We start from the raw sequence: 24,765 nt of genomic DNA, 5'->3' as shown, positions 1-24,765 counted from the left end.
ATTTGGTGTGGAGAGTTTAAAATCATCCATGTATAGTAGATGTGTCACCTTTTTTGGCTCTTTGGAAGTTCTCTTATTGGATGTCAGGGTGTATCCATGTCCTTGCTCATTAGTGAGGTTGCTCAGTGGGTCCAGGGCCAGGCAAAACAGGAGGGGGAAATGCTATCATCCTGGAAGATGACTCCATCTTTAGTTAGCTGGGTTCCTCCTGATGACTCCATCCTATCTAGGTTCCTCGATGATTCCATCTTTACCTATCCGGGTTCTTCCTGATGATTCCATCTTCCCTATTCTGGTTCCTCCTGATGACTCCATCTTTAACGATCCGGGTTCTTTCTGATGATTCCATCTTTACCTATCCAGGTTCTTCCTGATGATTCCATCTTTACCTATCCAGGTTCTTCCTGATGATTCCATCTTTACCTATCCAGGTTCTTCCTGATGACTACATCTTTACCTCACGAGGTTCCTCCAGATGACTCCATCTTTACCTATTCAGGTTCCTCCTGATGACTCCATCTTCACCCATTCGGGTTCTTCCTGATTACCCCATCTTTACATATTCGGGTTCCTCCTAACAGCTCCAATGTTTTATTTGGTCTTTTATTTGATCTAGTTCCTACTGATAATTCGATAAAATAATAAAAAATACTTTTGCTGTAACATTTTTGTCAAATAATTACTTGGAATAGGCATCCACAACCATGCTTGATCATGTTGTGGAACGTCAGCCTGAGACCCTCTTCTTAATTTTTTTCTTCTGCCTTCACTTTTCACCTTCATTCACTTTTAAATTCATTTTCTCCACAACTGCTTTAGCAATTGACACAAAGTTTGTTTCTTTTTTTACAGCGCGTGCGCTGTATACAATTGCACCGAGTTTGAAATGTCCCCGCCAGCGTCGACCACGTCTCCCACGTCTCCGGTGTCCCCCGTGTCCACCCCCCCACGTGTCTCAAGACAGCCAATGACAGCCGTCCGGTAGATGCAGTGCGTAACCTCGACGGAAATGGTGACAATTGACGGAAATACCCGAGTATTTCAATGGAAATTTGTGAAACTAATGTGTTATATATGTGAAAACCATTTAATTTATTGCTTGATGGAAAAAAACGAAGAAACGCTCCCCTCTCATGTACGAACGAACGAAAGACGTCATTTCCGCCCACCATTGCATTTCGCGCCGATTGCCGAATGCTGAAAGCTAAGTTCTTCTTATGCCATCATTCTTTTGCGGTCCCCTGCCATGCTGTATCGAACGATTTCATCCCTTCTGTTATATATAAAGGTGCTTATCACAATAATAACAAGATTTTTACATTTCAAATATTAAGTACGGTTTTTAATTGTTTTTCAACCGAAAAAGCATAAATTGCATATTTTAACATTGGTGTACTCATTTGCTTCACCACACGTGCTGTATTGAAGGATTTCACTTGTTTATTTAACATAGGAGTGCCTACGCATGGAGAATGTTAAACAAAGTTACATGATGATTGGGAGGAAAATGCAGCTGATGTTGCAAGTAATTTGTTTTCTGTCGGCATGGGTTACAGGATCTCTCATATAACAGGAATAAACGACCTCGCTCCGCTCAGCCTCGGCCGAATTATGCGGGAGACTGAATCTTGTGGAGAATGAAAATCAATTAGATACAAATACTCAAATGGGAGTTCGCAGTTCCGAGTAAGTGGTGGTGAGGCAGCCATTTTTATTTTCTGTCTAATTGTTATTAAATGGGGTGTTCACCGATGAAGGTGTTTATTTATTCATTTGCTTGGGTAAGTGCAGTAGTTTAGGGAAGAAAAGTAAATGTGCTCATGAAACAGAGTTGCATTGGATGTACACACGGCATGAGCAGAAGAAACAAAATGGAAGACTGCATGGTAAAAGTATGCATACTCCTGCTTTATTTGAAAGGTAAACCCACGACTGATTAATACAAAACCGGTCTGCATAAGAAAGGGTCGGTCCCAGGCATGGTTTGTTCAGTGTTCACATCAGCAGGCAGGGCATGGCAGCAAAAATTTTTTTTTTTAAATTACTGTTTCAACAATTTGAACCCTCACACCATTTCTTTCCACAACACCCACATGTGAATCTCTGCATGCTCTACCTACCTCAACAAAAATGCTCTCCTGGATTTGCTTGCTTTACCGACCACTTCTTTATTGGGAAACATACAACTACTCAAAGCCATTGCTCCACAGCCCGTGAGTCACCTTAGTTCCACAACTTTATACTCCGCACCCTCATTCCGCCAGCTGAGAACCGGACGTCACTGCGGAAATCGATACATGGCACGCGTGCTGAAGTGACAAATTATCCTGCAATTAGTTCCACAAAAAAATTCCCAAAAGCCTCTCATGGTACAAAGTTGATCCCACCACAGCTGGTCATCGTAAGAAATGCAAAATATTTTCTCACTCTCTCTCTTCCTTGTGTGAAATGGAGAGAGAGAGGGGGGGGGGAGGAGAGTATCTGAAGATCACAACCTCTAAGGTGAAGTGTGTCGGTGGGTAGGGGTTGTGTGTGGGTGGGGGAGGTGGGACGGTAGTGGCGGTAAAGAAAAAATTATCACGAGCAATCTTTTTTTTTTAGTTTCCATTTTTCATCGTTTCTTTACCATGCACATACCACATGCATATATTATTGCAGAAGTGCACAATCCTTGGACCAAGGACGATAGGCATCCTTTCTGTCATGCCCCAGCCCTGGCCATGCCGGTGATGCTGTAAACAGGAGGGCCTCGTTAGGTCAAAGGCCTGACCGTACGGAGACCTCGACATGACTGATATGTGTAGCAGACTTCGGCGGGCCATGGTGGCGACTCCGGCTGGGACAGTTGTGCCCGATTTATATGTGCACTCTGGCCGTAGGCTTCGGTGTTTGCACTCGATTGGTCATATTTGAATCACACGACACACGCAACAGAGACACATGCAGCCCCCCATATAACACCATCCCACTACTCCTCCTCCTTAGCTATTGTCCCCTTTTTCTGGTTTGACATCGACTATTTCCCCCATAATTAGCCCTTTACCCCTTCCCCTTCCTATGCACACAATGTCACGCTAACTGTCTGTACGAGCAGTCAATTGATGCATATGAAGGTCATTGTAAATAAATACGTTTCAAGGGAGACGACCAATTAGCACAGATGCCGTGGAGAGACAGACAGACGGACAGACAGACAGATCTATAGGTGAAACCACCAATTGGAAACGAACAGGCAAGCAGAATGCAACAGCAAAGAGAGGATTACTTGTGGCTACATTAAAAAGGAACCACTGTCGAAATGCGGTTTGGCTGGTTCGGTTTCCCCACAGAAAATCGAACACGATTCATGTGTTGAACCCAATAAGAAGATATTTCAGAGATTATGACAAAATTATATAAGTTTTTGCTCATAATTTCTGATGGTAGTTTCAGGAACTTACAAACTTAAGTGCAGCATGGTAATGAACAGCCAAAAATATTTCCAAGAGACAAAATAAATACGAATTAAATAAATATGCCAATGCCAACAAAACATAACCCAATAGCGACATCGCCTGGTGATACGCCATACATCGTAAATAAATACTCAGCTACCAACAAGGCAGTGGCAGATACGGCATGTGTGATTGGCATGCTTGAAGTGAGTGGCATTCATGGCATATGTAGTGATATTTGACATGATTGGCACAGTTGGTACAAATGATGGCAGAGTAACGATTGGAAAGGCTGGAATGATTGTTGCCATTATGATGATGGAATAATTGTTCTTGGTACTGAGGCACCAAAACTTGTTCCAGATTCTGTTATTGGCGTTACATGTTGTTAATTTTTTTTGGCAAGTTCTTCTAAATACGATTAATTCGATGAGCCATTCTGTATCCAGCTTTCTTGGGCCTAGGGGTGCAGAGCTGCTATGAAGATGCCGTTACGCTGTTCATGATAGAGATAGCCATTTGGAATCGATTCGACAGCAATGCAAACCCAGCTGAAACGGGTGCAGTCAGTGTAGTAGTGCCACTGCATGGATGCTGAGTAATTAAAGCCTGGTGGTGGTTTGCTTCTTGTTGAGTCACATCTTTGAGAAGGAATGAATCGATGAATGACTATAATGACAACAACGTTATGACATTCTGTGTTACTGACTGGCTGTATGATAATTAGTGATGTTGTGATTGACAACTTTTTGCTAACCTATAACCTTAAGACTAACCTGGTGACTATTCATTTGGTAATGGATCTCATAAAGCCTGATGACCCAGTGAGGAAGCATCTGTTGATGATGGCATCATCAGGAAAGGATCTTTTTTTTTAATGACAATGAAGGAAGACAGCAGGATGGAATGCAATGGAAGATGACAAGCCCAGAGAAAGCTTGCTCAGAATCATTTGATCCCTTGGTTAACTGTAGACTGCAAGACACACCAACATATCTGAGGTGTTGGTGTAACTTGCTCAGCACCACTCCCATGCTCCCCCATTCCAACCCAGAGGCCTTCATACTCGAATTCACAACCCTGAATTAATTTATTCTCAATGCTTCCATAACACTAGGTATTCCCTCCACATCTCCGTCATATCATACTTTCATCAAATGATAAATATGGACAGTTGCATTACAACCCATCCTCATTGCACAGCTGTGCAATACCTGGTAACCATTTCCTAGTCTCGTCACACAATCACTCAAATATTCTCAGTGCTAGCACCAACTGTCTTCATCTGTACCACTGTATGCATTTCGCTTACGTAGGCCAGAACCTGCCCGGAGATGTGGGCCCATGGGGCCACTGCCGCCGCCGCCTCCACCGTTTACATTGGGACAGTGGTGCCCATTTGGAATGCGTCTACCTCGCCCAGGTGCGAGAATAACTGGTGATACGCCATATATCGTCCTGGAAACCCCCCACCTCCCACCCGCCAACTCCCCTCCTCGCATTTCCAGGTAAGGATCAGACGAGTGGTGGCGTCGTCGCTGTTCTGCTGCAGCTGGTCCATCCGATCGTCGGAGCCGTGGTGACACCACCGCACCACCGACGCCCCCTCCAACCACCCCTTCTCGCAAACGTCCACCCTGTGGAGAATAGCCCTCCAAAACGAGTGAGGAGATGCGAGGCGGTGGAGTCCCACTTTTCCCAGGTCTCCGCACAGGGCTGTAGGTCACGTTGGGACGTGGTGTTGCAGGGGTTTGTGGGAGTTGCCGTCTGCAACGCCGTGGTGTGCTAGAGCCACCAGGTGAAAGAGGCACAGGGCTTTCACTCAATGAGCGGCTTCCCTGTGGGTGGAGGATTACATTTTGGTTTGGATCTTGTTGGTTGTGGTGATTGTTATGACTCCTGTGTTTTATTATCTTATTTTTGGCATTTTTTTCTGTCACAAAGCATCACTGTCTTCCCGTTTGTCTCCATTTCATACATTTCACACCTCATTGTTTTTCTTTCACCTGGCGGCTGTGATCCGGTGAGCGATGGATTGCAGAGCGACCTCCGTCCCTCTGACGTCCTCGGCCTCTTGTTCTCTCCCCGACGTCGACCGCCGAGCCGGTGCGCTCCCTGATATGCCCGGTCCATTCGGTTGCACTTCTTCCCCCTCGCTGGTTCCTGCCCATTGACTCACCAAATGGTTCTGATGGGGTAAGGGAAGAATAGTTGAAGGGAATTTATTGTACACTAGCAAATATCACCCGTCGCTTCGCTAACGGGAATACTATTGGGGAGGGGGGGTAGAAAGAGTGAGGATGGGAGGGAGAGTGAAGAGAGGTGGGGGGAGGGTAAGCAGCAAGAGGTGAGAGAAAAGGAAGGCAGTCATGTGGTGGAGTGTTCTTTATGATTCATACTGTCTCATAAAAATGATTCTGCACAGAATAACAATGAAGATGGAAACAAAATGATGTCTGAAATACATTTTGTATCGGTGATACTATAAATACCGCCTGGACACGTCCAGAGCCAAACTCCTGTCTGGACATAAACACCGCCCAGACACATCTGGAGACAAATACTGCTTGGACACGTCTGCAGACAAACACCGTCCAGAGACAAACACCGCCCGGACACATCTGGAGACAGAGAAGGAGAGATGTGTGGGAGGGTGATGCACCTTAATAGGAAGAGACAAGGTTGGGACACAGACAGTGAGAGAAAGAAAAAGGGGGTGGGGGGGGGTGGGGAGTGAGCAGAGAGAAAATCTTATCCTTGAACAAACACATTACACACACACACACACACACACACACACACACACACACACACACACACACACACACACACACACACACACACACACACACACACACACACACACACACACACACACACACACACACTTATTAACCTCCGCCGTCGAAGATCAGAGGTTACTGTTTTCACCCCTTTCTGTTTGTTAGGGCTGTTTGTTTGTTTGTGAGTGAACAGTATTCCAGAAAAACTCCTCGACGGATTTCGACAAAACTTGATGGGGGGGTTAGGGATGGTCCAAGGATCATGCCATTAAATTTTGGACTTGGTCCAACATCCAATATGGCCACTATGGTGGCCATTATGAAAAAAAAACTTGAATTTTTTTGTTTTGCATTTCTACGTGTTTTAAGTGATTTCCACCCCCCCCCAAAAAAAAAATTGTTAGAGAAAAAAAAATTTTTGCAACTTTTTTTTCAACAAAATTTTGATTTCTTTTTTTTGCATTTCTACATGTTTTAAGTGATTTACACACCCCACCCCCCCAAAAAATGGAGAAAAGAACTATAACTCTGTCAGCACTGTTGACGTCATATTTAATGAATAAGATATAAGGTTCACTTTAGTGACCCAGCAGTATTGGCGGTGGAGGTTTTGCACTCTCCCGAGTGCTCCCCCTCGAGTTAACCTCCGCCATCGAAGATGGACAGAGGCTACTGTTTTCACCCCTGTCTGTTTCTTTGTTTGTTTGTTTGTGAACAGTAATACGGAAAAACTCGACGGATTTCGACGAAACTTGGTGGGGGGATTAGGTATGGTCCAAGGATCATGCCATTAGATTTTGGACTTGGTTCAAAGTCCAATATGGTGGCCATTTTGAAAAAATATTTGAATTTTTGTTTTTGCATTTCTGCATGTTTTAAGTGATTTCCAACTCCCCCCCAAAAAAATGGAGAAAAAAAAAACTTGGAAAATTTTACTTTTTTCAAAAAAATTTAATTTTATTTGAAAAATATTTGAATTTTTCTTTTGCATCTCTACATGTTTTAAGTGATTTCCAACCCCCCCCCCCCAACCCCAAAAAATTGGAGAAAAAAAAAATTTGCAATTTTTTTCAAAAAAATTCCGATTATTTTTTTTTTGCATTTCTAACTTGCACGTCGATCGAGTAAACCTCCGCAATCGAAGATGGATGGAGGTTACCGTTTTCACCCCTGTCTGTTTGTTTGTGAACAGTATTACGGAAAACTCCTGGACAGATTTAGACGAAACTTGGTGGGGGGATTAGGTATGGTCCAAGGATCATGCCATTAGATTTTGGACTTGGTCCAAAGTCCAATATGGCGGCCATTTTGAAAAAATATTTGAATTTTTGTTTTTGCATTTCTGCATGTTTTAAATGATTTCCAACCCCCCCCCAAAAAAAATGGAGAAAAAAAAACTTGGAAAATTTTACTTTTTTTCAAAAAAATTTCGATTTTATTTGAAAAATATTTGAATTTTTTTTTTTTTTTTTTTTGCATTTCGACATGTTTTAAGTGATTTCCAACCCCCCCAAAAATTTCGATTTTATTTGAAAAATATTTGAATTTTTTTTTTGCATTTCTACATGTTTTAAGTGATTTCCAACCCCCCCACCAAAAAATTTGTTGGAGAAAAGAAAATTTGCAATTTTTTTCAAAAAAATTCCGATTTTTTTTTTGCATTTCTACATGCGCGTCGATCGAGTTAACCTCCGCAATCGAAGATGGATGGAGGTTACTGTTTTCACCCCTGTCTGTTTGTGAACAGTATTACGGAAAACTCCTGGACGGATTTAGACGCAACTTGGTGGGGGGATTAGGTATGGTCCAAGGATCATGCCATTAGATTTTGGACTTGGTCCAAAGTCTAATACGGCCGCTATGGCGGCCATTTTGAAAAAATATTTGAATTTTTGTTTTTGCATTTCTGCATGTTTTAAGTGATTTCCAACCCCCCAAAAAAATTTGTTCGAGAAAAAAAAAAATTTGCAACTTTTTTCAAAAAAAATTTCGATTTGATTTGAAAAAAATTGAATTTTTTTTGCATTTCTACATGTTTTAAGTGATTTCCAACCCCCCCGCCCCCCCCAAAAATTGTTACAGAAAAAAAACCCAGAAATTTTGCACCTTTTTTTTCAAAAAAATTTTGATTTTATTTTTTTGGCATTTCTACATGCGCGTCGATCCAGTTTAGTTTATTCAATCATGGTTCAATAGAGTCTGATCCGTTTTGACCTACAATGAATAGGATATCAGGTTCACTTAAGTGACCCAGCAGTATTGGCGGCGGAGGTTGTGCACGCTTCCGAGTGCTCCCCCTCTAGTTACAGTTGCAAATACAACCCGTTGCTTCGCTGACGCGGATATTAAAGGAGGTTAGGGACTGAGGAGGTTGAGGGGAAGGAGGGGATTGAGGAGGTGGAGGGGTGGGGAGCGAGTCGGAGGAGGAGGAGGGGGAACCGACCAGGGGGAGCGAGGAGGAGGGGTGGGGGGCGAGGAGGAGGAGGGGTGGGGAGCGAGGAGGAGGAGGGGTGGGGAGCGAGGAGGAGGGAGGATGGGGGAGCGAGGAGGAGGGGGACCAAGGAGGGGTGGGGAGTGAGGAGGAGGGGTACCAAGGAGGGGTGGGGAGCGAGGAGGAGGGGGTACCAAGGAGGGGTGGGGAGCGAGGAGGAGGCGAAGGGGACCGAGGAAGGGTGGGGGAAGAAGAGGGGTGGGGAGGGAGGAGCGACGAGGGGTGGGGTGTGAAGAGGGGGAGCGAGGAGGGGTGGGGAAGCGAGGAGGGGTGGGGAGCGAGAGGAGAGGGGAGCGAGGAGAAGGGGTGGGGAACGAGGAGGAGGGGGAGCGAGGAGGTGAGTGCGAGGTGGAGGGGAGCGAGGAGGAGTGGTGAGGAGCGAGGAGGAGGGGTGAGGAGCGAGGAGGAGAGGAGGGCGAGGGGGAGGGGTGAGGAGCGAGTAAGGGTGAGGAGCGAGCAGGAGAGGGGAGCGAGGAGGAGAGGCGAGCGAGGGGGAGTGTATATATGCGAGGAGGAGAGGGGAACGAGGAGGAGGGGTGGGGAGCAAGGATGGGGGAGGAGGAGGGGGAGCAAGGGAGGAGGAGGGGGGAGCAAGGGAGGAGGAGGGGGAGCAAGGGAGGAGAAGGGGGAGCGAGGTGAAGGGAGGATGGGGAGCGAGGGGGAGGGGAGAGAGAGGATGAGGAGGGACGAGGGAGGTGGAGCGGGCGTGAGGAGGAGGGGGGAGCAAGGAGGAGGAGAAGTGGAGAGCGAGGAGGGGTGGGGAGTGAGGAGGAGGAGGAGCGAGGAGGGAGGGTGGGGGAGTGAGGAGGAGGGGGAGCGAGGGGTGGCATACGAGGAGGGTGGGGGAGTGAGGAGGAGGGGAGCGAGGGGTGGCATACGAGGAGGGTGGGGGAGTGAGGAGGAGGGGAGCGAGAGGTGGCATACAAGGAGGGGGGTGGTGAGGAGGGAGGGGCACGAGGGAGAGCGAGGCGAGGGGAGGACTGAGAAGGGGTGGGGGGAGAGGAGGAGGAGGGGACTGAGAAGAGGTGGGGAGCGAGGGGGAATGAGGAGGAGGGAATGAAGCGAGAGTGGGGAGCGAGGAGGAGGGGACGATGCAAGGAGGGGACGGAGCGAGGGGTGGGAAGCGAGGAGGTGGAGGGGACAGAGGAGGGGCGGTGAGCGAGGAGGTGGAAGGGACAGAGAAGGGGTGGGGAGCAAAGAGGAGGAGGTGGGACCAATAAGCGGGAGGGAGCGAGTCTGAGGGGAAGAGGACTGGGGAGGAAGGAGGAGGAGGGGGGACGGGGAGCAAAGGAGGGGAAGCGGAGTGAGGAGGGTAGGGGAAAGGAAGGCAGCATGAGGAGAGGAAGGGAAGGCAGCATGAGGAGAGGAAGGGAAGGCAGCGTGAGGATAGGGCAGGGGAAGGCAGCGTGAGGGGAGGGCAGGGGAAAGCAGCAGGAGGAGAGGGCAAAGGAAGGCAGCACGAGGGCAGGGGAAAGGCAGCGTGAGAACAGGGCAGGGGAAGGCAGCATGAGGAGAGGGCAGGGGAGGCAACATGAGGAGAGGGCAAGTGAAGGCAGTGTGAGGGCAGGGGAAGGCAGTGGGGGGCAGGGATCGAGTCGATCGGGGTGTGGGGGGGGGATCAAGTGTGTGGGATGCGGGGAACGGATTGAATGCGTGGGGTGCGAGGGAAGGATTGCGTGTGTGGGGTGTGGGGGAAGGATCGCGTGCATGGAGTGTGGGGGAAGGATCGTGTGCGTGGAGTGCGAAGGAAGGACCGCGTGTGTGGATTGTGAGGGAAGAAACGTGGAGTGTGGGGGAAGGATCGCGTGTGTGGGGTGTGGGGAACTATTGCGTATGTGGGGTGTGGGGGAAGGATCGCGTGCATGGGGTGCGGGGGAAGGATCGCGTGTGTGGGGTGTGAGGGAAGGATTGCGTGTGTGGTGTGCGGGGGAAGGATTGCATGTGTGGGGTGTGAGGGAAGGATTGCGTGTGTGGGGTGTGAGGGAAGGATTTCGTGTGTGGGGTGTGAGGGAAGGATTGCGTGTGTGGGGTGCGAGGGAAGGATCGCGTGTGTGGGGTGCGAGGGAAGGATCGCGTGCGTGGGGTTTGAGGGAAGGATCGCGTGCGTGGGGTTTGAGGTAAGCATCGCGTGCGTGGGGTGTGAGGGATGCACCCCGTGCGTGGGGTGTGAGGGAAGGATCCCGTGCGTGGGGTGTGACGGAAGGATTGCGTGCGTGGGGTGGGAGGAAAGGATCGCGTGTGTGGGGTGTGAGGGAATGATCGCGTGTGTGGGGTTTGAGGGAAGGATTGCGTGAGCGGGGTGTGAGGGAAGGATTGCGAGTGTGGGGTGGGAGGGAAGGATCGCGTGTGTGGGGTGTCAGGGAAGGATCGCGTGCGTGGAGTGCGGGGAAAGGATCGCGTGCGTGGAGTGCGGGGAAAGGATCGCGTGCGTGGAGTGCGGGGAAAGGATCGCGTGCGTGGAGTGCGGGGAAAGGATCGCGTGCGGGGAAAGGATCGCGTGCGTGGAGTGCGGGGAAAGGATCGCGTGCATGGGGTGTGAGGAAGGATCGCATGTGTGGGGTGTGGGGAAAGGATCATGCGCGTGGGGTGTGAGGGAAGGATCGCCTGCATGGGGTGTGGGGGAAGGATTGCGTGTGTGGGGTGTGAGGGAAGGATTGCGTGCGTGGAGTGTGGGGAAGGATCGCGTGCGTGGGGTGTGGGGAAGGATCGCGTGTGTGGAGTGCGGGGAAAGGATCGCTTGCGTGGGGTGCGGGGGAAGGATTGCGTCGGTGTGGTGTGAGGGAGGGATCGAGTGCGTTGCGTGGGAGGGATCGTGTGCATGGGGTGTGAGGGAAGGATCGCTTGCTTGGGGTGTGGGGAAAGGATCATGTGCGTGGGGTGTGAGGGAAGGATCTCGTGCATGGAGTGTGGGGGAAGGATCGCATCTGTGGGGTGCGGGGGAAGGATTGCGTGTGTGTGGTGTGAGGGAAGGATTGCGTTAGTGGAGTGTGGGGGAGGGATCGAGTGCGTTGCGTGGGAGGGATCGTGTGCATGGGGTGTGAGGGAAGGATCTCGCGTGTGGAGTGTGAGGGAACGATCCTGTGCGTGGAGTGTGGGGGAAGGATTGCGTGCGGGGGAAGGATCGAGTGCGGGGAAGGATCGCGTGTGTGGGATGTGGGGGAAGGATCGAGTGCGCAGGGTGCGGGGGACCGATCGTGTGCAGGGGAGGGATCGCGTGCGAAGGGTGCGGGGGAAGGTTCGCGTGCGGGGGAAGGATCGTGTGTGGGGGAGGGATCGAGTGCGTGGGGTGCGGGGGAGGGATCGAGTGCGTGGGGTGCGGGGAGGGATCGAGTGTGTGTGGTGCAGGGGAAGGATCGCGTGCCATGTCTCACCCATGTCATCGTGGCGAGTACGTCGGTGTTTGGTACTCCTCCTCCTGTGTCGTGTCGTCCCCACAGGGCTCACCCTTTCAAGAGAAAACTCGTCCAGCTGAGAGGCCACTGAATGTGGTGGACCAAGAGCTGAGAGGGATCGGCGCAGAGGGCTCACATCTCTAATGGGCTAGTGAGAACAAGAGAGGAAGAAGGAGAGTCAGATTATATTCTCTCACTTTCACCATCATCTTCTTCTGTTTCTTGCAATAAAGTGCAGAGACCTCCAATGAGTATTATTGCACCACCACTGCATCATCGCCACAATCACAAATATTTAAAGTAAACATGCATTCATCACATCTTGGATTAAAGCTCGCAGAGACTGACTGAATAAAGGTTGAGGGTTGTGCACAAGCCTTGCCATGCAATTGCCAGAAGGTAGCACTCAGCCACTTGCAGTTTTGAAAGCTCTGTAGTTGGATAACCAGCTAGATTTTTTGGAAAGACAGCAGGTAGAAAAGAAAGCCAATGCAAATGAAATTGGACACTTCATATTTTAGTTGTGCATGGCACCTTGCATGAAGTTCATAACATGAAGCAATGGCACTTTTTATAAGATAGCAAGCATACAGAATGTCAATATATGGGTAAGGAATGAGAGTCGTTAAATTTATTCCTACAAATGAGACATCAGAGCCAAGTGCAGCAGCAGTGGGTGATATTGAATAAGAGCAACATGACATGGAGATTTTGAGTTGCAGATGAGGGGAGGTATTCAGGTGCAAACAGGTAAGAGGTAAGCTGCAGATGTGCCTATTATGTGTTGTGGGATATAATTACTCCTGACATACAAGGATGTTACATATTGAGATGCATTACAAGGCAAAACGCTCAGGGTTTCTGGATACTGTTTCCCCATTTCTATCAATGCTTGTCCCAGAAACTCTGTAGCACAAAGTGTGAAGGACATGTAGCGAATGGCAGACGCATGTTAGCCAAGCAACAGCCTTGCACGCAGGAATAGGGAACAAGAGTGCTGTGATAAGTGGAGGCAAGCAGAGGGAAGCTGAAAACTCCATAGCAACTCTCAAGGTGGTAACAGTTGCACACATACAGGCAAGCTGCTCCGTGGAGCATGGGCCTTTTTCCGCTGTGCACGATGGAGGCACAGCAACATGGAGAAGGCGAAGAGGATGGGGGGTGGTGGGGGTGGGGAAGGGAGATATGGAGAGAGGGGATAATGCAAGCAGGGAGACAAGGAAGACATGTGAGGTCATAGAAAAGATGTGTATTATATGTTTGTATATTTAATGAATGAAATGTCAAGAGATAAGGGAATGGTGGAAATGCACACAAAAAATGCAGTAATGAGATAGAGATGAAAATAATCAAATAGGAAGGAGTAGGGATAAAGGGAAGAGACAAAATAAGGAACCATGAAGGCACTATGTGCCTTGAACAGACAGCAAATACATTAAGTATAATTTACTGGTTCTTCATATATCTTACGAAAACTCATCTTGTATGTTTCCGAAATACAGCCAAAACGGTACAAGATAGTGCAAAAATTTTGTGGCCACCTTACTCACCATTCTCCTGCGGTGTGCAATATCAAGTTTCATTCAAATCGGGCAACGAAAAAAAAATATAAAAAAATCAATTCCCGATTCAGTCAAGTACTCTTCGGGAGTATTTGATCAAAGGAAACAACCTCAGTGGTATAGTTCGCTAGAGCTATCTTTGTTTTTTTCTTGAAATGATTTATTTTAAAATCTCAAACATTTAGTATAGACAAAGAACAATTTATTTTTAAGCATAAAATAAACCGCCATTTTGATCTATTACTTCCGTGTTCGTTAATAAATAAAATTGTGTTTAGATGCTTGCTTCGTTGAACAATGACTCCTGAGGTGAATGCTCAAATTTTTTTCAAGTTAAAGTTTGACCACTAAATAATATTAAAATTTCGTGTCTTTTTTATTTTTTTCCATCAACCGCTGTCACAACGGGAACCAAATGGGTTCAGGGGTCATCTATAATATTACTAAAGCTCTCATCTTGTATGTTCCAAAAATACAGCAAAAATGGTACAAGATAGCACAAACATTTTACAGCCACCTTACTCAACATTCACTTGCAGTGTGCAGTATTAAGTTTTGTAAAATTCTGGCAACGAAAAAAATTATTAAAAAAATCAATTCCCGATTAAGTGAAGTACTCTTCGGGATTATTTGATCAATGCAAACAACCTCAGCGGTATAGTTCGCTGGAGCTATCTTTGTTTTTCTTGAAATAATTTATTTTTAAATCTCAAAATCTCAAACATTTCGTGCAGACAAAGAACGATTTATTTTTAAGCATAAAATAAACATCGCCATTTTGATCTAATACTTCTGTGTTCGTTCATAAATAAAATTGTGTTTAGACGCGTGCTTCGTTGAACGATGACTCCTGAGCGAAATGCTCAAATTTTATTCAAGTTAAAGTTTGCCCACTAAATAATACGAAAATTTCGTCTTTTTTTTTTTTTCATCAACTGCTGTCACAACGGGTTCATGGGTCGTCTAGTATAATAATAAGAATGATACACTGATTTGTTTATATAATAATGTGATATTTAAATTTTTCTCTCATAATAAGTATGATATACTGATTTGTTAAAATAATAATTATGATAGAGTGGTTTGTTTATATAATAATAAGTATTATATCGTGGTTTGTTTACACAACAATAAGAATGATATTGTGGTTTGTTTATATAATAATAATAAGTATGACATACTGATTTGTTTATAAAATAATAATTATGATATAGTGGTTTGTTTTTATAATCATAAGTCTGATATAGTGGTTTGTTTATATTCTAATAAGTATGATATTGTGGTTTTATATAATAATAAGTATGATATAGTGGTTTTTTTATATCATAATAAGTATGATAAAATGGTTTGTTTATATAATAAGTATAATATTGTGCTTTGTTTATATAATAATAAGTATGACATAGTGGTTTGTTTTTATAATAATGAGTATGATATAGTGGTTTGTTTATATAATAATAATAAGTATGATATTGTGGTTTGTTTTTATAATAATTAGTATGATATAGTGGTTTGTTTATATAATAATAATAATAAGTATGATATTGTGGTTTGTTTTTATAATAATAAGTTTGATATAGTGGTTTGTTTATATCATAATAAGTATGATATCGTGGTTTGTTTATGTAATAAGTATGACATAGTGGTTTGTTCATGTAATAATGAGTATGTGATAAAGTGGTTTGTTTATATTATAATAAGTATGATATTGTGGTTTGTTTATATAATAATAAGTATGGAATAGTGGTTTGTTAATGTAATAATAAGTATGATATTGTTACGGATCTGGAAACCATTTGCATTCCACATACAGGTGTCCCAAAAGTCAGTTATGTCGTTAAGTATGTGTGAAGTCAGATCCCTTTCCTTTTCTCTCATGGGAGAATCAAAGGCGTGTGCGTTGCGATTTCTTTTTAGTTAGGTTATTAAATCTTTACATCCAACGAACCCTCCAACAAGCCATCTAACAACCATCCCATCTGCATGACCCCTCGGCCCATTATGATCCACGATACCATCGCGCTTACAGCCCTCGGTTCGTGGGCCACAGCGCACCTTTGCCTGAGACGGATTCCCGAGGATGTCCGAGGCAGTTTCACCACCACGACCTTTCATGAACCCGCGTGGAAGTGGCTGGGGTTACCCGGCAGGGGCCAAGGCCCCGCCCCGGAAAGGTATGCCGTGGGACCCTGTCCAATCAAAGGCGGACTGCGAGGTGTTTTAACCAAGGCCCTCCCCGCTGAGGGAGGTCCATAAATTCCCAAGCACTCTCTGAGGCAGGGGCCATTTTGGGGTCAGGAAGAGTTTTTGGTGGGTTTTGGCTGTCACAAAGAGTTTTGTCGGGTTTTTACTGCAACAAGTGAGTTTTTGTGGGTTTTTGCTGTCACGAAAGGGGTTTTTGCTGTTACGAAGGGGTTATGAAGGCTGTTACGAAGGGGTGGTAACAGTGGTTGTTATGAGGGCTGTCACAAGGGTTGAGCAGAAGGTCGTCGAGGTGGCGAACGTGTCTCTGCTGGCCCTCTACAAGGAAGGAAAGAGCGACCCGACCCCCCTCCCTGGACTCCGGCCATTCAGCACCCGAGCTCTGCCACGAACTTCGAGTCCCACACGTGCGACTGGGGACCAAACCAGAGACAATTGCCGCAGCATGGAGTACCCCCTTTCTTCGACGGCCAGGTACCCATCCGAACTCTGACCCCCAGCTTGTCTCTCTCCTCGGCTGCGAGGTCCAATAAAGAACTCCGGGTTTCTTTTCATATGTGTGTGTGTCTGCGTGTGGGCCCGTCTTTAAGTAGAACTGAATCAGTGTTTTTGGAACATTGTAAATAATTTTTGCATATTCGCGTTGTCTTGCTTTGTGTTTTCATTTACTGTAAATAAAACTTGTCAGAAATGTTCCAAGTCCGTTTCCATCCCAACTTGAATTGGTCCAGCATGGTTCGGATCTGAGTTTAGGCGGGGTTTTATCCCCGATTTATAATCTGTTAATTCCAGCCGGCAAGGCTTTGGCAGTTTCCGCTCGGCTGCACCCGAACCGGAGTTGGTAGTCGGTAGTTGGAACTCTACCGCAGTCGGTAGTGACCCGGTTCGAGCAAGACGTGCCGAGGGCGTGGTTTCCCCGGTAGTCAAAATCGCGTAGTTAATTAGGTAAATTGGTTTTTGACAAATAGACCATATGCTACACGGTTGAGATATTGGCGACCACGGTCGGTTAAACGACCCACCGGCCGACGGAGTTATGCGAGCGACGGCCTACAATTCCGGGGAGTCTGGTGGAGACGACGTAGCTTTCCCCACCTAGTGGTCGTTCTCGCCACCGACCCCTGGCCCGCAACAATATACTATGCCTGGTGTTGGCTTAATGGTTAAGGTGGTGGGCTGGAGATCCTAGGATCCTGAGTTCAAATCCCACTCAGCTGTTAAATTAATACCAGGTGGGGTTGACTCTGCCTGTCATCCTTCTGAGGTTGGCAAAATGAGTGCCAGCATGCTGGTATCCTGTGTCGGAATGGCGACACGTCCAGGATTGTGCCCAAGACCGAAGGAGACTGCTGAGGCAGCACCAACGCTCTGCACAGAGTATGGTCCCAATGAATGGATGGATGATCTACTGGTTCTTTAAATAAACAAGGACAAATGTGTCCAAGAGTCACGTCCTAAAGGTTTTGTCTTCACCAGAAGAAGAACAAGAAGATGAAGAAGAATGATTAAAAAAAAAATACAACAACAACTTAAGATATTTCGTCACGTGCCGTCACGTCGCATCACGTCCGTCATGGACGATCTTGGTTCATGATGAGAAAATAGTGTATTTACGAAATTACAATATATTAAATGGAATAATCTTTAAATAGTAACGTGAACTTTTCGAAACTTAAAAGCAAATGTCCGAATATATTTAAAAGTTCATGATAGACGCTCTCAAAAGGCACCCTCAATGCGAGGATGTGTACAGATGTTTAGTATTTTAGGAGATCCGGATCCTGTATATAAAAGAGCCAAGTCCAAAAGGTTTTGTAACAACAACAACAACAACAACAACAACAACAACAACGTCGAGCTCTCTTAGAGCAGCGTTCGCTACGCGAGACGCTGCTAAAAAGTATGACATCGTGGTTTGTTAATATAATAATGAGTATGATATAGTGGTTTGTTTATATAATAATGAGTATGATATAGGGATTGTTTATGTAATAATAAGTATGATATAGTGGTTTGTTTATGCAATAATAAGTATGAAATAGTGGTTTGTTTATATGATGATAAGTATGATATTGTGGTTTGTTTATATAATAATAATTATGACATACTGGTTGTTTATATAATAATGAGTATGATATAGTGGTTTGTTTATGTAATAATAAGTAATATATAGTGGTTTGTTTATGTAATAATAAGTATGATATTGTGGTTTGTTTATATAGTAATAAGTAGGACATACTATTTGGTGATATGATAATATGTATGATATAGTGGTTTGTTTATCCATACTGCTAAAAGGTTGTGTGTGTGTGTGTGTGTGTGTGTGTGTGTGTGTGTGTGTGTGTGTGTGTGTGTGTGTGTGAGTCCTTCATAATTCCAAAACCATGAAACCGAGTAGCCTGAAACGCATACGAAGATGCAAGAATGAAAATTGGGTATTTTGGTTAATTTGAACACCCCTTTTGAAGATAATTAACGGCCTTATTTAAGCTGGTGGTGATGCTGTGTATTGTGGGGGACTTAAACACACATGGGGGAGTAGCAGAACCGGGTGAGGTAGAATGCTTTGGTATATTTGGTTGGAGAACAGGAATTAGAGAGGGCCCAGAGCTGGTGGAGCTGGTGGTGAGAAATGGGTTTGCCACAGCTGGTTCGTTCGTTCAGCAGCAGGACAGACACAGAATTACTTATAGGAGTGGACAGCATAGAACCGAACTGTAGTTGTTGGTAGTGAGGAAGCGACAGCTGTGGAGGATCAAAGTTTGTAAGGCAGTGGTGGGAGAGCATGTCATCATGCAGCACAAACCTCTAGTGTTTGGTATGTGCATGAAGAAAAGGAGAAACGTTGAGGGGAAGGGTTGGAAGATGATTAGGTGGGTGGAGTGCAGGGACAATGTCATCATAAGAGTACAAGAAGATAAAGGACAGGTATGAGGAACTTTTCGAAGATGCCGAAGGTTTGAAGAAGGAGTGGAAGATGTATGGAGAGGTATTTAGGGGAATTGCAGAAGTTTTTTGTGGAAGGACATCAGAATAGAGCACATCATTGATTTGGGGCAGAAATCAGGTATGATGGACAGAGGAAGTAGCAAAGGCAGTTGGTGAAAAGAAGGAGGTTTGGAAGAGGCTAGAGAAGATCAAAGAAATTGGATGCAGGGTTGCTGCACCTGATGGGAAAAATAATAAAGCAGCAAGGATAGCGATGGATAAGGCGAGGAATGTTGTGTATGAAGAGGTGTATTACAAGTTGGAAGAAGATGGTGGGAAGAAGATGATCTTTACATTGGCTCATGACAGGGATGAGGATAGTAAGGACGTGAGGGGGGCGGACGGTGTTTGAGGATGGTGGCGGAAGGCTCGTGACAGTTAGGATATTTCAAGAAGCCGTTGAACCAGGGAAGAAGCAACGGTGAGCTGGAACTTCCGTATTATGTAGAGGGGAAAGTGGAGGTAGTGGAGATCATGGAGGATGTGTGGACAGCATTAAAGAGAATGAAGAAGAGATGAGCGCCAGGCAATGATGAGGTGCGTATGGAGATGCTAATTGCTGCGAGAGAAGTTGGAGTCAATTGGACAAAGAGGCTGTTAAATGTATGTATGAGAGAGGGTTTGATTCTAGATGATTGGAGGACAGGGTAATTGTGCTGGCATAGAAGAGGAAGTGTGATGTTCAAGATCTGGGGAAGTGCAGAGGCATTACACTCCTAAGTCATGTCATGTAGGTACTGGAGAGTATTCTGGACAGGAGTATAAGGAAGAGTGTGGAGATGCAGAATGGTGAAGAGCCACAGGGGTTGAAAAAGGGTAAGAGGATGACGGATGGGATGTTCACACTGCGATAGCTGGTGGAGAAGGGGCTGGAAGTGCATGGTGAAATGGTGTTGGGATTTGCGCACATTCTCGTCGGACACTTTCCTGAAAGAGTTGGTGATGGCGACCCCGAGATGGATGGGAGTGCAAGAAGCAGAAGTTAGGTTGGTGGAAGGGATATGCAAGGGAACAAAGGGAAGAGTTTTGGTTGGTCCGAGGATGTCGGAGTTCAGCGTGAACATCGGTTTGAGGCAGAGAAGTTCTCTCAGCCCATGCATGTTTATCACGGTGACGGAGCTGATAAGCAGGAGGGTAAATATGAAAGGTATTCTGGGGAGGATGTTGTATGCAGACGATCTGGCTGTTGTGCTGGAAAGTAAGCAGGAAATGCAGGAGGTACTGCGGGAGTGGAAGGTGGCATTCAGGAAGCATGGATTAAGGATGAGTATGGGGAAGACTGAGGTGATGTGCGTCGGGCAGCAGATAAAATAAATTAAGATCAGGTTAGAGGAGAAAGAGATCAGACAGGGAAATAGATTTGAATATCTTGGAGGAACAGTAACCGGTGATGGTAATTCAGAGGCAGAGGTGTGGAAGATGATTCAGGTGGGTGTGAATGTGTGAAGGAGGGCATATTGAGTAATGACTGACAGAAAAATCTCAAGGAATTTGAAAGGGAACGTTTTGGTGTCTTGTGTGACACCGGCCTACTTTCATGGTATCAAAACGATGGCACTAACAGAGACAACTGGGTCAAGAGGATTGCAAAAGTGAAGCGTGTGGATAAAAGGATGGATGAACTGAGGGAGGAGAATGGTGTGCAGATGAGCTTGATGGTGAGATTGGTTAAAAGTGAGCTGGACACTTGGTGCAGATGGGGGAAGAGAGAATGGCAAAGAGAGCAGATAGGTTGAGGGAGCAAGGTAGGAGGAAAAGTGGTACACCACGGTTGAGATGGGAAGATTGTGTGAGGAGGGGTATCAATAAGGTGTAGGTGGTTAGAGAGTGGAGAGAGTTGCTTGAGAACAAGGGGAAGTGGAGGAGTATAGTGGGCAAGGCAAGGCAGAACGCTTGGTACTGTTGGACCTCACCCCTTATAAAGGGTGGAGAAAGAAGAGGAAGAATCTAATCCATACAGTTCTCAAGACATTATAAACTCTCGCCGGAGGCCTGATTCAATCGTCGTCTTCGTTCGTCGTGCGGGTTAGCATCAGTTCTCATAGGGTAGCAGTAACGCTGATGCAGTGCCCCTCATAGGTTAGAGCAGCAATTAAAAGTTCAGCAAGAGTGTCGGCGATGGCTCACCTAGTGTTTGTGAAGGACACCATGGGACATTTAACGTCCACCAACTAATGCTAGCAGACGTACCCGGTTTAACATCCACCAGAGGGACGATGCACCCATTGATGCGTTACCTTGCCTGTGAAACATTAGGATGACAGTTAAGAGCTGAGTTAGGATTCGTACACATGCCAGACAGCTCAGAGGAGATTGTGCATGCCCCTAGGTTATCCTGGCAGTACCGAGCTCAATTGATACTGCCTTTTCACAATATTCTGTACAAACCATTTTGTACCACACTGCAGCAAGTACAATTAACGACCACTTACCTCTGGTTTGTACACTGATAATACATAGCAGCAATATCACTGCACAGAACAGTAAATACCAAAAAACGTACCATTACTGCATGTAAGGATTCTCCACAAAGCTGCCATTTATGGAGGGACAGTGGGTTAACTTTGTGAGGTGTTAAGTGCAGAAATGCTTCAATGCTGAGAAAACTTAGCACTAAAGACATTGCTGCTTAAAGTATCACAAAATGTGCTTGGTTATAGTTGCAGTGACTGATAGATTAAAAAAAAAAAAACAGAGAGTTGGTGTCAAAGCCACCCAATGCTCGCCTGTTTGTACATTTATCGTTTTTAAAAGACTAGTCTAATAATATTTTTTATAAAGCATTGCAGTGAAGTCTGATCCAAATAATTTTAAAGCAATATATGTATTTGTATATTTTAATCAGTAAACTAGTACACATATTAAATGAATGGCAAGCGTCTCGTATAAACAGGCGAGCATTGGGTGGCTTTGACACCATCTTGGGTTGAAATTTAAAAAAAAATTAAAATCATTTGTTAATTTCAACTTCACCACACCAATAATATATAGTCAGATCACCGTGTACCTGAAACGTGGTCCCGTGGGAATTGCGTGCCAAAAGCGATTTTATTGCTTAAATGGCATCTATAGGGTCTTAGTAGACAGAAAAACTTGGGTGGCAATTTTACTTTTGGGAATTTGGGTTTTTGTGGGGGCTTAAACGGGGGTACCGTCATTTCGCAGTTTATCGCCCGAAATGAAAGCGCTAATATTGATATAACGATTTTTATCTTTTAAAATATGAATAGGAAAATTATGAAAAAAATCAGATGTCTTCCTCATATCATCATTCATTTATGTACCAAATATTTAGTTGATATCTGAAATAATTATTGATGTTTATGTATTTCCAGATATGCACTTATGAAGAAGTTCACCCATTTCAAAGCAAGGCCTGTTGATATTCAACTATAACGGACGTGACGATGAACTCACTCACCTGCATCATTTGCGATAAAGGCAAGCGGAAGGGCTACACCTTTGTACAGAATGTTACATCAGATTCTATTGGTAACATAAAGAACTTTGCCGAGAAGCGAGCACAGTATGGAGAAACGCAGTATGCACCTCTGGCTGAAAATCTGTCAAAGATGTCTGCATCTGATATGGAAAACATCCATTACCACAAAGAATGTTACAAACTCGTAGTGCACAAAGGTATGCTAGAGAGAGCCGAAAAGAGATTTTGTGAAACATCATCTGGTGAATCACAAATGCGACCAGCTAAACTCGGACGTCCATCCTTGGCACATGATGAGGATTCTGTCAGACGTGTTCGCAGGTGTCGCCCAATGGAGCCAAAGACCAAGTCCTGTGCGTTTCTCTGTGATAATCCGACAGATGGAGAATTGCATCTTGTCCTGACAGATACGATGGGGACCCGCTTTCTGGACATAAAAACGAAGACACGTGATGACAAAGTCCGAGCAAACCTGTCACTGTTGCTTGAAGTTGGTGATGCCGCTGTAAATGAAATGTGGTATCACAGAGATTGTTTATGAAATGTTGAACGCCAATGCTATTCTTTCAGATTTGATTGTACTGGGGTCGATGATAATATCACCAAGCATATGTGTGACATTGAAATTGTAAATGCAGTCAAATGTTCGCTCTCGTCTGGTGCTGTTCTAAGTATGAATGATGTTAATTATGAGTATCTGTCAACTTTGACTAAACATGGTGTTAGTGTGGATAGCTCCGACTTCAAACGCCACCTAAAAAGTTTGATAACAGAAAATATCAGTACTGCTGAATTTGTCAGGCCCCATCGACTCAATGAAAGTGAGCATCTCATCAATAGTAAAACCCTTTCAGTTGCTGTTTGTAAAGCAGTACCCCAAGATTCGGGGGAAACACTTAGCGACATTGTTAGAGTTACTAAGTTGCTTCGTGATGAGTTGTTGAATTGCAAAGATAAGTGGCACTTCACTGGTAACATGCCATTTGAAAATCCACCAATGGTAGCTCTGCTTTCTTTCTGAAGCAGCTACTCTTTGGCACAAATGCACACTTTGTTTCTAGTAAGCGGGATGGAGCCATAAAGAACACCGTCAGCATTGTATCACAAGTACTTGTGCAAAATGTAAAGAGCGTCAAGCAAGTTCGCCATTAGCCGAAGTCAGATGTTGGATTTGTGTCACACACAAAGACACCGCTGAACATTGGCTTGGCACTCTCTGTACACAACAAAGTACGCAGCAAACAGCTTGTCAACTTCTTTTGATGGTCGAGAGAGTGAAATCCACTGATGACACTGGTGTCATCGATGCAGCAAGACAAGGAACGTCAACGCGAGACATGTATGTGTGGTACCCAGACACAGATGTGTTTGTGTTGTTGATAGATCTTGTTACCAACCACACCATCCCAGGACAATTGAAGATGTTAACTGGCAGAGGGAAATTCTTCCGGACAATTGACATCAAAGAGAGGTGCACTGCGATTGGAACGGAGAAGTCAAAGGCTTTGATAGGACTGCACAACTTCACTGGTGCGGATTGGGGTGGAAAGTTCTTCAGTATATCGAAGAAAGCGTGGATAACCAAGTTCCTGCAACTACCTTCAAGCAGCAAGATTATCAAGACTTTCCAGATCTTTGGATGTCCAGACAGTCTTCCTGAAGCTGATGTTGTCAATGTCGAGACGTTAGTCTGCAGTATATACTCCAGCAAAAGTTTGTGCGTCACATTGCCAGATCTTTGATGGAAGCTGTTCAAGGTCAAGAACTTGGAGGGTGAAAAGCTTCCACCGATGCGAAGCACTCTGAAACCTCACAGACAGCGTGCCAACCTGATGTCCAAAAGAGACAAAACCTACCAAGAACCAAGGCCAAAGAACCTGCTCCCAGAGGGCAATGGATGGAAACTAAATGACGACAAAAACCTTATACCAGTACAATGTCTCGAAAAGCCAGCACCACGTGTAGTACTTGAACTAGTTAAATGTGGATGCAAAGGTGCGTGCAAAGAGAAAGTGAACTGTTCATGCCATAAAATCGCTTGCCATGCACAGCATTATGCAAATGCACCGACTGTGGAAACGTGAATGACTACAGTATTTGTGACGAAGATGACATGTAGCCAATCAGTTAGCCAATGTATTAAGATCAGCAAATGACCCAATATGATTCATTTAAGATTCTACATTCATTTAGTCTATTGTTAGTATTCATCTCGATGTTGAGTGGAGTAATTACTGGTGGTAAAAGGTGGTATGAATGGTGATGATTACAGAAAAGTATATTTTTATTTCCTTTATTTGTATCAGTGCTATGAACTCATGTCATGAATATTACATGTTTTATCATATAATACATTTGTCCTTTTTTCATATATATATGTATATATATATATATATATATATATATATATATATATATGTATGTATATATATATATATATATATATATATATATATATATATATATATATA

At 45.1% G+C, this 24,765-nt stretch overlaps 1 protein-coding gene across 3 annotated transcripts in view; it reads right to left on the bottom strand.

The window, feature by feature from the left end:
* Positions 1 to 280: 280 nt before the first annotated feature.
* LOC147013644 (voltage-dependent P/Q-type calcium channel subunit alpha-1A-like) overlaps positions 281 to 24,765 on the bottom strand; it is a 316,279-nt gene continuing 291,794 nt past the window's right edge. Inside the window, exons 45-48 of one of the 3 annotated variants that reach the window (XM_085855712.1) lie at positions 13,176 to 13,211; positions 12,080 to 12,248; positions 5,441 to 5,622; positions 281 to 5,272 (exon numbers count right to left, since the gene is read on the bottom strand). In XM_085855712.1, coding sequence (XP_085711838.1) covers positions 4,700 to 5,272; positions 5,441 to 5,622; positions 12,080 to 12,248; positions 13,176 to 13,211 — 960 coding nt within the window. In that variant the 3' untranslated portion in view covers positions 281 to 4,699. Of the gene's footprint in view, positions 5,273 to 5,421; positions 5,623 to 12,079; positions 12,249 to 13,175; positions 13,212 to 24,765 lie in introns of all 3 variants that reach the window. The other 2 variants (XM_085855714.1, XM_085855713.1) reach the window with 2 other exon arrangements.

This window comes from Eptatretus burgeri, chromosome 14 (genome assembly GCF_056783735.1).
Source record: "Eptatretus burgeri isolate ZD-2024b chromosome 14, Ebu_testis_v1, whole genome shotgun sequence".
In the NCBI taxonomy this organism is placed as follows: domain Eukaryota; kingdom Metazoa; phylum Chordata; class Myxini; order Myxiniformes; family Myxinidae; genus Eptatretus; species Eptatretus burgeri.
The sequence above is the reverse complement of the archived record's forward strand: the minus strand, read 5'-3'. Positions and strand labels throughout refer to the sequence as shown.